At 48.8% G+C, this 14966-nt stretch overlaps 2 protein-coding genes across 4 annotated transcripts in view; one reads left to right on the top strand and one right to left on the bottom strand.

The window, feature by feature from the left end:
- Pced1b (PC-esterase domain containing 1B) overlaps nt 1-9572 on the bottom strand; it is a 130486-nt gene extending 120914 nt beyond the window's left edge. For both annotated transcript variants that reach the window (XM_029548261.1, XM_029548262.1), the window contains exon 1: nt 9501-9572. The gene's annotated coding sequence lies outside the window, so the exon portion shown is untranslated. The remainder of the gene's footprint in view (nt 1-9500) is intronic.
- Amigo2 (adhesion molecule with Ig like domain 2) lies at nt 9378-12609 on the top strand. 2 transcript variants are annotated; one of them, XM_021216787.1, is made up of 2 exons: nt 9378-9693; nt 10066-12609. In XM_021216787.1, exon 2 carries the CDS (start codon nt 10124-10126, stop codon nt 11681-11683), a length of 1560 nt encoding a protein of 519 aa, XP_021072446.1. In that variant the 5' UTR covers nt 9378-9693; nt 10066-10123; the 3' UTR covers nt 11684-12609. The 2 variants fall into 2 exon arrangements, with proteins under 2 accessions (XP_021072446.1, XP_021072445.1); XM_021216786.1 differs by having other exon boundaries at nt 9378-9725.
- Nucleotides 12610-14966: the final 2357 nt, after the last annotated feature.

Here is a 14966-nt window from a genome sequence, read left to right as displayed (position 1 = left end):
AGGCTAGGAATTCGAAAGATGAAAATTAGACCCCTGCCATTTATGCCCTAGACCCTAAGAGGTAGTCATAATAATGACGGACATCGTTTCGGCACACCCGAGTTTTTCAAAACTATGTATTTTTTTGTATGTGCATTCTATGTTTGTGTGTGTATGTGCATGTTTGGAGGGTGTTTACCCATGCATACATTTGTGGGGACCAGAGGATGATGCCAAACATCTTTACTAGCTCTCTACCCCGCCCCGCCCCTTTTTTGAGACAGGCTCTCTGAGCCTAGAGCTTGCAGTTTCCCCTAGACTGGCTAACCCATGAGTCCCTGGGACAAACCTATCCCGAGAGTGAAGGGGTCACAGGTGGGTGGGTCTGGTTTTGTAAGTGGGTTGTGCACATTTGAAATCATGTCCTCATGCCTGAGCAGTAAACGCCACACCCACTGAGCCCTATCCTTAGCCCCACAGGTCGGTAGAAGCAAAGTCTTACCTGTGTATTTCATCCCTAAGGCTGAATGTGGAATATGAAAAAATGGGCAAATTTTTATGTTTATAAATATATTTATATGCACTCTTATAAACTCAACATTTGGAAGGCAGAGGCAGGGAGATGGGCCGGTTTGAGGCCAGGTTGGGTTACATAGCAACAAAAAGACAAGGAAGAGGAGGAGGAGGAGAAGGAGGAGGAGGAGGAGGAGCAGGCAGGAGAAGAGCAGGAAGGGGAGGAGCAGGGAGAGAGGAACAGGAAGGGGAGGAGCAAGAAGGGGAGGAGGAAGGGAGCAGGAGGGGGAGGAGCAGGCACGAGAAGAGCAGGAAGGGGAGGAGGGGGAGGGGGAGGAGCAGGAAGGGGAGGAGCAGGAAGGGGGGGTTGGAGGCGGGGAGCAGGAGAGAGTTGAGTTATATAGCAACAAAAGGAGGAGGAACAGAAGTGGGAGGAGGAGGAAGAAGAGGGGGAGGGGCATGAAGGAGGAGGAGCAGAAGGGGGAGGAGTCGGAAAGGGTAGCAGAAAGGGAGGGAGCAGGGGGTCTGTTTCTAACAGTACATAACTGTGACAAAGGAGAAAGTCATTTTACTGACTTCACTCCAGTGGACTCATTCTTTGAGCTGAAACTTTAATTTACCAGCGATATTATGAACGGCAGTTCTCTTGATTCCATTTCTCCTCCACCTTCCCGCCTTTCTGCAGGAAGCACACAGTATTTCCACGATTAAGGGAAAGGTCCTTGACTACAATTCTTTTCATTTCCCACTGAGAACCAAATGGTGGTGTGGGGCAGGGGAGCGTGTGACCTTCTCAAAGGCTGGCCTTGGGAGGACTCACAGTGTTTTGCAGTGAAATTCAACAAAAGATGTTGAGTCCTGACCTGAAGCTGAGAAGGCAGGAAATCTGTTTCCACTGTGTGCCTCATTTGCTTGGCGCTGTGGGCTAGCGTGGCTGCGCGATCATTTACACTGCACTGTAATCCTCTAACGAGGCCCAGCATTCTTAGTAAATGATGAACAAGTGTAGTGCTAACACAGGCGGGGTTGTGTCTCCATCCCTCCCCCCTTAGGGGTTACTTCACTGTCTGCTTAAGAGATACAGGAGGACCTGGCTCTGAAATTGAAGTGGGTGTTTATTAAATCAGAATCCCGACTAACCAGAAACTCTAACCAGTTAAAGCTTTCTGTTGTGTTTTCTCATCATAAAATACTATAGAATGCTAGAACAGAGATAGGGAAAGGGGGGTATTTTAAAAACCACCGTGGTGGAGGAATATGATTTGTTCACATACTGTACAATCTATAATTCATATTTATATATTTCAATCATAATAGTTAACACTTTGTAATTTTGATGTCCTCAAATACTACCCTTTCGTAGTATTTTAGATAACAATATAGCAAGACTTCTTAAGCTCTCTACTCACGACCCATTATTGCCCTATATATTTTTGAAAGATGACTGGTGTGCCTATATATTTATGTATGTATGTATGACAGCTATACAAACTGAAAACATGCTGGAATAAAATTTTTATTTTAACACAATTTTTGGTATATAATTTTACTATTTATTGGATATGAAAGCAAACTTGCATTGCGATGAGATAAAGGTGGTTGTTGTTTTTACAGAAGAGTTGGAGGGATGGCTCACTGGTAAAGACTACACTCGGGCAGAGGACCAGAGACCAGTGATCAGTTCTCAGTACTCAGACTAGATGGCTCACAACTACCTGTAACTCCATCCCCAGGGGACCCAACGCCCTCTTCTGGCCTTTGGAGGTACTTCATCTTACCCATGTGTATGCATTCATGATCAGACACACATATACACAATACACACACACACGCAATTTAAACAATAACTGAATCTTCAAACCATGGCAAGTACTTGATACTAAATGGCACTGTCACAGAACACTATCAATGGTTTCTTTTTTTTTTTTTTTTGAGTTGATTTTATAAACACCAATGATTATAACAACTCTGCATAAACATGCAACATAAAATGCCAAAAGTATGCTTTTCAGCTATTTTAGGAATTCTATTCTAATCCTAAATCGATTTTTGCTTAATTATTTTTTTAATGGAACACCAGGCTGCCATTCAAACAATAATATTTCAAAACAATCACGACATAATCCAAACATGCTACTTCAGTATCTGCACACTGAGGAGTCATAAGCAGAGGAATATTAAATGCTTATGTTTTTCATATTATGCTTCTGTATAAGCAGGAAGCCTTGTATATGCAGTAAAAACACTGCGGCTCATAGCATGGGGTCTAAGCTGGGTGTTTCCAACACCTTTCCTGAGTGCCGCTCGGCATGACAGCAGAAGTGTGCACACCATGTGCACAGTACCAAGGCTACAGTGACGTCACATAACGTAACACAGGTGAGCCCTGCCAGACACTCCTCGCATTCCCTCTAATTCTGATGAATATTTGGCTTTTAAACGTTCAGAAACCAACCCTGACATCCGGTTACTCTCCCTCGGTCACAACCCACAGTCGAAGAGGCAATAAACGAGCGCAACGCCAGCAGTGTGCACCCAAATACGTTTGTTTACCCACATGCCTGCTGCCTTACGAACGTGCCCCACCTTTTCTGTTAGGAAAGGTGCTGTTGCAAACATGCGATATCCAGCCGCAGCTCAATACCTAAGCCAAGTCTGCCAACACTCAAAAGGCTGAGGCAGGAGGATCTGGAGTTTGGGGCCCGTGTGGGCTACATAGTGAGATCCCCACCAGTGGGAGCTACATACATAGACAAACCTTGCCTCAAAAAAAAAAAAAGCCTCAACTAACTCACCAAATAAATAATTTTTTAAAAATACATATATGCTTCTGATGAAGGAGCAAGAGACAGATGCCAACCATTCCGGAGACTGAGGAGGCTATGTGCAATTGCAATAGCATGGGATCCTATGAAAAATGATACTTGGACCTGTTCCAATTACAGCCGGTGTCCAAGGCTTGAGCAACAGAAGACAGACAGACAGACAGACAGACAGACTGCTGCCCCAAACTCAGGATGAAGTTTGGAAGTTGAAAAGTTCCTTAAGAGAACAGTGTTCTTGTGGATTCTGGGCAAGTTATGGGGAATCTGCCGGGCACTTGATCTTCAACCTCACAGGGTGGGGTTCTATGATCGCCAAGCGGTCTCAGACTTTCAGAGTTCAAAACTCTGAGCAAATGGGACTGTACCCCTCCCTGTTTTTATGTCCAAGTACAGCTAAACCAACTAAGCGGGGACTTCAACAGGCCGGTCCCAATGCCACCCAAACTTTAAAAAGGATAAGCAATAGACGGTATACGCCAAAGGCTGCACACTGCACGAACCCTTTTAGGCACCGGGCTGGAAAAGACAAATCCCCAGAGACAGGAAGTGAGACACATCTGGAAAGGGCTGAGGAAGGTATAGTAGCCCCTTTTCTTATGAAGAAATGTCTCACAGGAAGTCACTCAAGAGAGGGGTCCCCGGGCTTACAGTTCACGACTGCACACCCTATCCTGTTGAGGAGGCTCTGTGGCAGGAGTGTGCCTTCAGTGAGCCACTTCCTCCAGCTAAGCCCCACTTCAAGGCCTACACCAAGCAGGGGACATTTCACATCCAACCTTCAAAGGAGAGGAACAGGTACAGCCTTCTCAGTGCCTACTGGCTCAGTGATGTGTGGTGCGTACCCCTGTAAGCACACCAAGATATGAACTTACAATTTAGGACAAGCTAGACTGTACAGTTAAAATGTTTAAAAGGGTGACTTTTCTCTCCACTGACTACCAACAGCAGCCTGGAATGCAGAGGAAGCCCAGGGAGTGGACCCTGGTCAGAGCTGACCACCAGGGCCCTCCCTGGGCAGGGGACGTGGTCCACTACTGGGGCTGCTGAGAAAGCCATGTATCTCCTTTGGGTCAACACTTTAGGAAAAAAAAAAAAAACTATCGTAGCAATGAAATAAAGGTTAGGGATAAAAAGGATATCAGAGGTATTAGCCGATCAGATGAGAGGAAGAATGGGGCTCTGAGACAGTTCTGGCAGGCGAGCTGGCTCCCCCAAAGACCCTCTTCCTGGAGGAGCGTGCGCAAGGCACTGCTGCCTTCTGAATATTCTTATTTCTAACTTGGCCAGTTATAACAGGCTTCATTGTGGGTAAAAAACAAAACAAAACAAAACAAAAAACGGTTTTTAAGAAGCCCCCACCTGCTCCCGAAAGGGCACACCCTGAATATGGGGAGTAGATATGGCATAACCAAGGAGAATAACAGTTTCGTCTCTGTAGCGATGAGAATGGTTAGCTCCCACCATGGCGAAACCGCAAGTTGGTCGGGGAAGCAGGAGAACAAAGAGAAAATGGAATACATAACGCTGGCAGAGCCCATCGGGGGTCCAAGACCACACCACCTACAGCTGCCGCAGCCGCAGCCAGGGCAAACTGCCAACAAGGTCAACATCGAACAAACAAGTCAAAGATGAAGAGGGGCTTCAAAGAGTGACCACTCCCCTAACCGTGAGAGCATCAGGTGTGCAGCCTGTGAACATCTCCCTGTAGGACATGCACAGAGTGTAGGGCCCCACTGGCACAGCTTGTGATACACTCAGAGAATAAACCAACCACAACAGAAATGTCTTCCGTCTTTCTTTAGTTCCTGCCATCCTATAAAAAGCCCCTAGATAAACAGTTTAGAGGGTTTTCCCCTCCCTTGGAACCTCTCCCGAGCTCTGCTTTCTGCAATAGATCTTTAATCTCCTTCAAAGCTGTACCTCTATAATAAAAAGCTCCCTCCTAAGAGTACCCTTCTTGTTTTGTGAATTTCTTTCTTGAGCTTGTGAGACGAGGACCCAAAGTAGAGTCACTGACTCATTTGTGTGACCCTTAGCGTCCAGTGCTCTGACTCCTGAATAATGTATACTTAATGTAAGAAAACTCGATCCTAAGGACATTCCCTTTCAGTCTGCTATTATGATTGCTACCTGGCAATGAGGTGTGCACACACACACATACACACACACACACACACACACACACACACACAAGAGGTGGGGATTGATTCATTCTAGTGGATCACAGAAAACTTGCTAGACTCAAATGAAAAGAATATGAAAACCCCACACAGGCTAGGAAGCCCTACTAAATGTTAGTATTAGCAAAAGCGACGATTCGTTATGGTTAATTTTGCTTGTCATACGAACTGGATCTGGAACCACCTAAAAGGCAGGCACGCTGGGCAAACCCGTGAGGGACTTTCTCGATCGGGTTATCTGAGATGAGAAGATCCAGCCTGGATGTGGGCAGTCCCCCAACCCCACCCCCACACGGCAGCACCTCGGAAAGCTTTGCTTTTGCCTGCCGGTTCTTGCTCTCACTGGCAAGGTCATCTACCCCACTGCTGCCATCGCTGCTGCATTCCTCTGTTAATACCAGAATCCAACATCTTCAGGCTTCCAACAACAGACTGGAGACTGGTCAAACAGGAAAGGCTCTAAGCCTTCAGAGGCAGGCTGGGTCTGCTGAGGCATCCAGCTCACAGAGAGCATAGCTACCAGGTCTTCAGCACCCCCAGTGTGAAGACAGCCAATGAGGGACTACCAAGACAGTAGTACAAGCCAAGCTGGTAAGTCCCCTCTTTATATACAGATTCACTGAGTTCTGCTTGCCTAGATAAATCTAATACACTACGGCTATAATCACGTCTTGCCCTCGATCTCTAATTCTTCAAGATTTTAAAATACAACCTGAGAAATTGGAAACCACGGGGGTAGAACCCAAGACCTCATCTCAATTGCGCCCTCCAGACGGGAGAGCCTTCCAAAGCCATGAAGGTGCACCATGGCCATGCCCATCTCAGCACACCAGATTCAAAACCAGATCATACACTGAAGACTTCCTACTATCCACTGGAGTCATCATCAAACAGTCAAAAATACCAATAGAAAATACCACGCGGGGAGACCAGCGGACCATCCATCTGTCCTACTTTAGAGCCCGAGACGGCACTCAGCCATCTGTCTTGGTACTCCTTCCAAGCTGGAGGAAGAAACTTGTCTGTTCTGTTCAACTTAAAACTCTTCGAGCTGAGCCTCGAGACCATTTCAACACATTCCACTTTCAAACAATTTGGAGTGCAGCTGTTGATCATCTGGGTTATGGGACAGGATCACGCTGTAGGGTTCAGTGGACAACGAATGAGCTACTGTATGCAGGCTAGCTCCGTCTGGCACATAAGAACACATGAGACAACTCACACCTCCACTGAATGCGCCAGGACTAGGTCAGTCACAAGGGACAAAAGCACAACGCAGAACAGTGTACCCCAGACAGAGAGAACAGTGGAGTATACAGTTAAATGAAAGCATTTGGTAGCTTTCAGGCGTGGCTGGATCCAGGACTCGAACGTTCGTCAGGGTCCCCTGCCTTCAGACAAGCTTTATGAAGTGTAAAGATAAGAACCAGCAGACTGAGACCCACGCCATCTAGAACAGGGATCCTGTTACTCAGTTTCATTCATCAAAATGTTACTGAATGCCAACCAAGTTGTCAGCTGTGACCCTGACAGAGGAAATGGTTGTCTTCAGGGAATTTTCCTTATAGTGGAGATGGGGAGCTGTGGTTTGAATACAATTTGAGTGTGTCCCTCCAAAACCCATTTGATAGAAGCCTGACCATATGTGACCGTATTAGGGTGTGAAGCTTCCAGGAGGTGGGGTCTAATGTCAAGCCATCGATTTCATGGAGGCTCACTGTGCATGAACGGCATTAATGAAGGTCTCAAGGGACCACTGGTGCTAAAGTTGTTATACAAATAACAAATGTGGGTTCTGAACCTCTCTGGCATGCTGTGCCTCTAGGTTGCTTCCCCTCTTACTCTTCAACCATTCACCCTGCTGTGAGTACCATGCGGGTTCTTCTCTAGAGGCAGGACTGAGCGAGAGGCATGACCTTGGACAGCCAGTCTCTATTATCTGTGGGCTCAATTTCGTTTCTTTGAAAAAGGCGCCCCGTTTAGGTATTTTTGTTATAGCAACCGAACATGGACTAACACGGTGGAGCTCCATGAGATGATAAAGGTTAACAAATAAACCTGAAAAATAAAAACATTATCTTCCACCAAGTAAGGCCATACCTCTTGCTATTACTGAAGTCAGTTTTCTTGTCTCCATGCTAGTAAACACACACCTTTCATGCCTCTCTTGCCTTTGGGAGTCCAGAGAGCTGGTCTTATATAGACCTGCTGCCTGAGAGTTTGTGTACAGCAGGTTCATGCTGTGGGGTGATGGCAAGATACTTCTGCGAGTTGCCTGCAGGTATAGCATAACTTCCACTCTCGGCTTCTTAAAAACACCCATTTTAGATCACTTTGTGATAAGCACGGGTTTAACAGGCTTCCTGATTCCCTTCCATTTAGGACTGCAAAACCCTGTCACTGGTCATTGAAATAACATTCCTTTGATTACCTGACTCCATTTCCAGGTGACCGCTCAGCTTTGTTAACTTTGAGCCTTAAACCCAAGGTTTTGTTTGTTTGTTTTGGAGAAGCTGGGGGTGGGGTGTGGGGTGGGGTGTGTGTGTGTGGTCTGATAGGAATCTTAACCTATCTCTCTGGGGAAGTGAAGAATGCACCCCAGGAGCACACTACTCTGGATGCTTGTGGTTTTAAAAGTCAATCTTTAGTGAAAGTGAAACTAACAGGAACCAAGTTGCCCTCCCTTGAAAATGCTGAATCTCAGAACTATCCCGGAACCAGTCCACATTAACGCAACACACAGGTCCATCAGATCCGTGCCAAAAACTCACTCAGGAAGTTTTCCACTAAATTTAAGGGTACCTGGGGGGTGGGGAATAATCATTTTGGTTTTTAAAGTTGTATTCATGTGCTCTGCCCTCACTGTCTCCCCAATTTTGTCTGCCTTTCATTGGCTCCCTAAGCCCTTCTACTGTGGTTAGCATGGTTTTTAGGGACAGTAATTTATTTCTTTTAATCCGTACACAACGGTCAAATGGATCATTTGGCTCAGTCAAATCCCATCGTTTAAGCCTTTAAACAAGAATGGATTTGTAATCGAAAAGCCCACCAGCTTCAAGCTCTCTCCCTCATTTTCACATGGCCTTGTTCAGCTTGTGCCTGCCGAATGCTAGCTCAGTCTACTGGAGCCCTGGTGGCTGTAGGGCCTCTAGGGGACAAGTCCTCCTGCGTAGCCACCCCTACCGAATTAATCCTAGTCCCGAAGCCGCCAGCACGACTCTGGATTGTTTTTTGTTTTTGTTTTTTTGTTTATTTTTTTTAAGGCTAAAGCCCTTATCTGTGCATTCCAACCGGAAGCCTTCTTTCCTGCCCCTTTGCTTCTAGAGCTGGGCCCGGTGCCTCGGGCCGCCGTCTCCGAGTTAGGAAAAGGGCTCGAACTTTCCCAGGGAACCGGGGGGCGTCCCCGCGGCGCCTTCGCACCCCCCTCCCCCCGCAAAGCCCCGGTGGTGCCGGAGGGAACGCGCCGCGGCCCTCGCTCCTGTCCTCCTCCACCTCCTCCAAACCCGGGCGGGGACCCCAGCAAGCACCCGGTGCACAGCGCCCGCCAGGCCCCTCGCCCCAGCCCCTAAAGCCAGGCTCCGAGATCGGGGTGGGGTGCCACCTGCGGGCCACCGCGCGCGGGCTCCGGCGCGCGGCACCCCGGCACCCTGGGCGGCTCCCTACCGGGCTGGGCGGCTCCCCCGCGGGCGCGGGGCGAGGGGCGCGGGGCCTGGGGGTGCAGAGTCGCAGGCCTCGCTGCGGTCCCACCCGGCCGAGAGGCGGCGCGGAGCCCGCACGGGGCCGCCTCTGCGATTGGCTGCGCCCCCCCTGCTCCGCCCGCCGCGGCGCCCGAGGAGCGAGGACGCGGGGACCCGCCTCCCGCCCGTTCCCGACCCCGGGCGCGCGGGATAAAAGGCGGGCGGCGGGCGCGGGAGCCCGGGCCCTGCAGCCTGCGAGCGCCACCGGCGGGCCGGCTTTCCCCGCCGCCCACCCCGCTCCCGGCGCGGCCGAGCTCCGGCGGTACCTGCAGCCGAGCGAGAGAGCCGGGGAGCCCGCGCCGCCGCCTCGAAACTCGCCAAAGTTGAGAGGCTGCCGCCCACCGGGAGCTGAAGGGAAGGTGCGAGCGCGCGGGGCGCGAACCGGCAGGCGGACGCGCGGACCTTCCGAGCGCACCGCCGTCGGCGGCCTCTCCCGAGCCGCTGCGGCTTCCCAGCGCTGTGAGTGGTCGGCTAGACCGACGGCTGGCTAAGTATTTCCGTTCAATTGTTTATGGGATGCGATTGTGTGTTTTTTGTGTGTCGGTGGAGGGAATTAAGGCAGAATGCATCCTTTAAAAACAAAAACACAAAAAAGCCCGAGTTTCTCATAGTGAGACTGTCGCATTGAGAGAAGGTATCTGGAAATCTCACTGAGTTGGAGTAATCTAGGAAAAATGCATATAACAGGTTCTTTATTAAAAAGGCCCCCTGTTTGGAGATGGAACCCTTTTCAAAAGTTAATTGGAACGAAAGCAATTACGGAATAACTCTAAAGGGTTAACTAGTGGCAGTTAACTTGTACTTTTCTCCCGTTTTAAATGTTGTTACCAGATTGGTGGGAGACTGAACTGATGAGAAGCGACTGGCAAGAGACTCAGAGGAGACCATAATGTCGTTAAGGTTCCACACACTGCCCACCCTGCCTAGAGCTGTCAAACCGGGTTGCAGAGAGCTGCTGTGTCTGTTGGTGATTGCAGTGATGGTGAGCCCCAGCGCCTCAGGAATGTGCCCCACTGCTTGCATCTGTGCCACCGACATTGTCAGCTGCACCAACAAAAACCTATCTAAGGTGCCCGGGAACCTTTTCAGACTGATTAAAAGACTGGATCTGAGCTATAACAGAATCGGACTGTTGGATGCCGACTGGATACCCGTGTCGTTTGTCAAGCTGAGCACCTTAATTCTTCGCTACAACAACATCACCAGCATCTCCACGGGCAGTTTCTCCACAACCCCAAATTTAAAGTGTCTGGACTTATCATCCAATAGGCTGAAGTCGGTGAAGAGTGGCACGTTCCAAGAGCTGAAGGCTCTGGAAGTGCTTCTGCTCTACAACAACCACATTTCCTATCTGGACCCGGCAGCATTCGGAGGGCTCTCCCACTTGCAGAAACTCTACTTGAGTGGGAACTTTCTCACCCAGTTCCCTATGGATTTGTATGTTGGGAGGTTCAAGCTGGCCGACCTGACATTTCTAGATGTTTCTTATAATCGAATCCCTTCCATACCGATGCACCATATAAATTTAGTGCCGGGGAAACAGCTGAGAGGCATCTACCTTCATGGGAACCCGTTTGTCTGCGACTGTTCTCTGTACTCTTTGCTGATCTTTTGGTACCGTAGGCACTTTAGCTCTGTGATGGATTTTAAGAATGACTACACCTGTCGCCTGTGGTCTGACACCAGGCATTCCCACCAGCTCCAGCTGCTCCAGGAGAGCTTTCTGAACTGTTCTTACAGCGTTATCAACGGCTCCTTCCACGCACTTGGCTTTATCCACGAGGCTCAGGTTGGGGAAAGGGCGATCGTCCACTGTGACAGCAAGACCGGTAATGGAAATACTGATTTCATCTGGGTCGGTCCCGATAACAGACTGCTGGAGCCAGATAAAGACACGGGGAACTTTCGTGTGTTTTACAACGGAAGTCTGGTCATAGAGAACCCTGGTTTTGAGGACGCCGGGGTATATTCTTGTATCGCAATGAACAGGCAGCGGCTGTTAAACGAGACGGTGGATATCATGATAAACGTGAGCAATTTCACTCTAAACAGATCCCACGCCCACGAGGCGTTTAACACGGCCTTTACCACCCTGGCTGCCTGCGTGGCCAGTATAGTTCTAGTGTTACTGTATCTGTACCTGACGCCATGCCCGTGCAAATGCAAAGCCAAGAGACAGAAACACACGCTGAGCCAAAGCAGTGCCCACTCGTCCATTCTCAGTCCCGGCCCCACTGGCGACACTTCTGTGGACGATCGCAAGGCAGGGAAAAGAGTGGTGTTTCTGGAGCCCCTGAAGGACACAGCAGCCGGGCAGAACGGGAAAGTCAAGCTTTTCCCTAGTGAGACCGTTATAGCCGAGGGTATCTTAAAGTCCACCAGGGCAAAGTCTGACTCAGACTCAGTCAATTCCGTGTTCTCGGACACACCCTTTGTGGCATCCACTTAGCTGGGTGCCCGTGTTCGTCTGGTGTCATGATTTAACCTCTCCCTGCTTTAACTTTGGTCTGAAGAATTAATAGCAGGATGGGGGCGGGGGGGCAAAAACCAAACCTGTTTTGTCTTTTGAGATAAAACCAAATGGTGTCTTTTTAAGATGGTTGCTAGGATGTGAGGCAGAGCACACTGGTTGCTTCTTGGGCTGGGTCAGGAGGCAGTTGATTTTGAGAGCTTGAAGTTCCTGGTAACAGCATCTTAGCCTTCAGCATCGCCGAGGATTTCAAAGCTGCCTTGAAGGCAGTAGGACCAGCCATTATCTCTTTATTTGGTTATCTTGAAGGAAAAATGAAGCTATGTGTTAGCATTCTTTAAAAATAGACGCTTTTTGACTTACTAGAACCAAAGTTGAGCTGAGCTTTTTTTTTTTCTTTTAAAGAAAAACATTAGTGGCTTCTTTCCCTTTTAAAAGACATAGAAGGAAGAATTGGCTATTTATAAAGCATAAAGTTAGCATAGACGTTTTTCAGCCAAAATCATCATTTCAGACCAGAATAGACAAACTTATAACATCCACAGGGTTCTGCCACATCCCTTGTAGTGCAAAGGGGCATTTAGCTGTTTAGCTTGTCTTCTCCGTAATCTCTGTGCTGTATACCCTGGTACAAAAGATCTCGCTGAAACATTAAAGGTGTCATTATTTGTTGCCAAGAATATGTGTCAGTACCGAAATGTCTGAGTAACTCCCCAAACCTTCACCACAGACTCACGGCTGTCTGTCTGCTTGTGTATCTGTAGAACCTTAAGTTATATGAACGGCTGAGTAGACCCTAATGTGCTGTGTTTCAGACATTTAAATCAGTGCAAATACATACATGTGCTCTGTGACTTGATGCTTGAGTTGCCTATTTACCGATGCAACCTGAGAGGTTGGACGTGACTCTGCTGTGTCTGTCAACCTCTGTCACACGGTGTCCACATTACAGCAGACGCCTCTCCTCTGGAATTCTTGAGGACAGGAACTTCAGCTTTTAGAGGGAGAAAGCAGCTTCAATGTGTCCCAAGTCAGGGTTTCACTCTCTGCATCACCGTCTACTCTGATGCCGTGCGTTCCAGCCAGGTCTGGGAGACCCTTACATTCTAGTTTTAGGACAAGTGAGTGCCTGGGGGGAACCAGATTATTCTCCTGCCTGCCAAGAGCCAGTCCTGTGCCTCTCTGGCACTGAAACAGATGGTTCAGACCAGCTGGTGTTTCCAGTCCCTCTTATATTAGAATGGTTTCCCAGGAACCCCAGCACCGAGTCACAGTGCCTTCTAACCTGTACCATACACTGAGAGGATGTAGGGCCAGGGTAAAGATGGGTTAACCAGTACAGCTCCATAGCTCACAGGGGTCTCAATGGAGGAGGCTCAGAGAGAATCATGGGCTGGGTATGACCAACAGAAGCAAAGGGGCTGAGGGAACCCAGGCTCAGCGTGCTCCCCAGAGAAGATAAAGGGTCCAAAAGGTTACCTTAAACACCCACGGGCATGGAGAGGGATTAAAATCAAGAGTGACCAAAGGCAGAGGAGAAGTGGGTGGGTGTCTTCCTAGGGAAAGTTGGGTATGGTCAACAGTGGCACCTTCCAGGGGCGTAGATGAGGATGGAGAGTTGACAGTGACACTTGGTGACTTACAGGCAACATGGCTGGTAATAGTGGACGTGTGACAGATCTCTCTGTGTGTGTGCTGTCTGGAGTTCTCTGCAGCAGACTGGTCAGCAGGGAGCTAAGGGGCAAGGACTTTCCCTAGGGAGGAGGCGCAGAACCGGGGCTCAGCACTGTGAACAACATTACATGATGTTGGAAATGACCACCCTGCAACTTAAATCCCTCACCCTGTAGAGCGACGACTCCTTCAGAGCCGTGTTACCAGCCAACATTTTTATTGTAGTGGCATCCATTTAAGCATCCGAAGATGTATGGAGCTGGTGAGGCCACAGGGGCAATCTTCTCCTCTTCTTTCATGTTTAGAGAAATGCAGACTCGGGGATGCTGTGATTAGTTGGGATCACAGCAGCCTTGAAGGCAAGAGAGGGAGGGAGGGAGGAGGGGGAGTTCATGGCTGTGCTGCCTCTGGGGTGTGATGGGGCTGGCACAGCTCTGGCAACGAAATGGAAGAGGGTCCCTAAACTGTATCTCGTCTGGAAGAGATCCCTAAGGCCTTCCAGCTGCTGATCCCTAAGAAATAAGCGTTTGGCTTGGCAGACAACGAGGGGGCAGTACTGGGAGGGGTGGCGATGATTTCAACCACAGCTGCTTCTCATGTCCGGATGCCAAGTTAGGGCAGGATAGACTTAGGTAGAAACCAAGGTATTTTTAATCAGAATAAAACAAACAAACAAAAATGTCCTGCGTATTCTAAAACTTGTTTTGAGCGAACATAGGATGGTGGTGAGTCCTGGGACTGAATATTGTGGTGTGGAACCCTAAGTGCTTAGGAACTTGATGTGTTAAGTAGGAACCTGATCTTACAGATTTTAAATACAGGTACAAATTTAACATGTGCTTTGTACGTTTGTCTCATACAAAACTTTCATATAATTTTCCTTCTAAGCAATAACCTGGACTTATGCAACTGTATTGCTCTCTTAAGCCAGTGGGAGGGGTGGAAAGGCATGGAAACACACAGTGACAAGTGACGGGCTCCGGAGTGCCATTCCTCCCCCCCCCCCCCGTGTGTGTGTGTGTGTGTGTGTGTGTGTGTGTGTGTGCGCGTGCAGACCATAGGTGCTGGGTCCCCTGGAGTTGGCGTTACAGGAGTTGTAAGCTGCCTGACTCAGGTGCTGGAAACATAACTCTTGTCCTCTGTAAAGGCAGTGCACGCTTTTAACCATTGAAATACCTCTCTAGCCCTGACGTGAAATTCCCTTGGGTTTGGATCATTTTCACTGAAATAGAGATTCCAGGTTCACACTTTTCTGTGGAGAAATATATATATATTCTAATTCAAAGATAAACATTTTAGGGATTCAGGGGTAGGGGCATTCAGTAGGTAAAAGCCAAGCCTGATGGCCCGGGTTGGAATTCCCAGAACCCAGACAGAGAACTGTAACCTGCAGCTCACTGTCAGTTATCCAGAGCATCTCTGTTGGAAGGCAGCAAGCCTGGCTTGCACAGCAGTGAAGAGACTCTCAAACAAGGTGCAGCACCGGCTAAGGCCAGCATGAGAAGGTTGTCCTCTGATTTCTGCAGGCCCCCTGAGGCATGCATGTACCCATGCCCCTCAACACACACAAGCACACACACAAGTACAC

Source organism: Mus pahari, chromosome 17 (assembly GCF_900095145.1).
Source record: "Mus pahari chromosome 17, PAHARI_EIJ_v1.1, whole genome shotgun sequence".
Lineage (NCBI taxonomy): Eukaryota > Metazoa > Chordata > Mammalia > Rodentia > Muridae > Mus > Mus pahari.
This window is presented reverse-complemented; position numbering and strand designations above follow the sequence as displayed.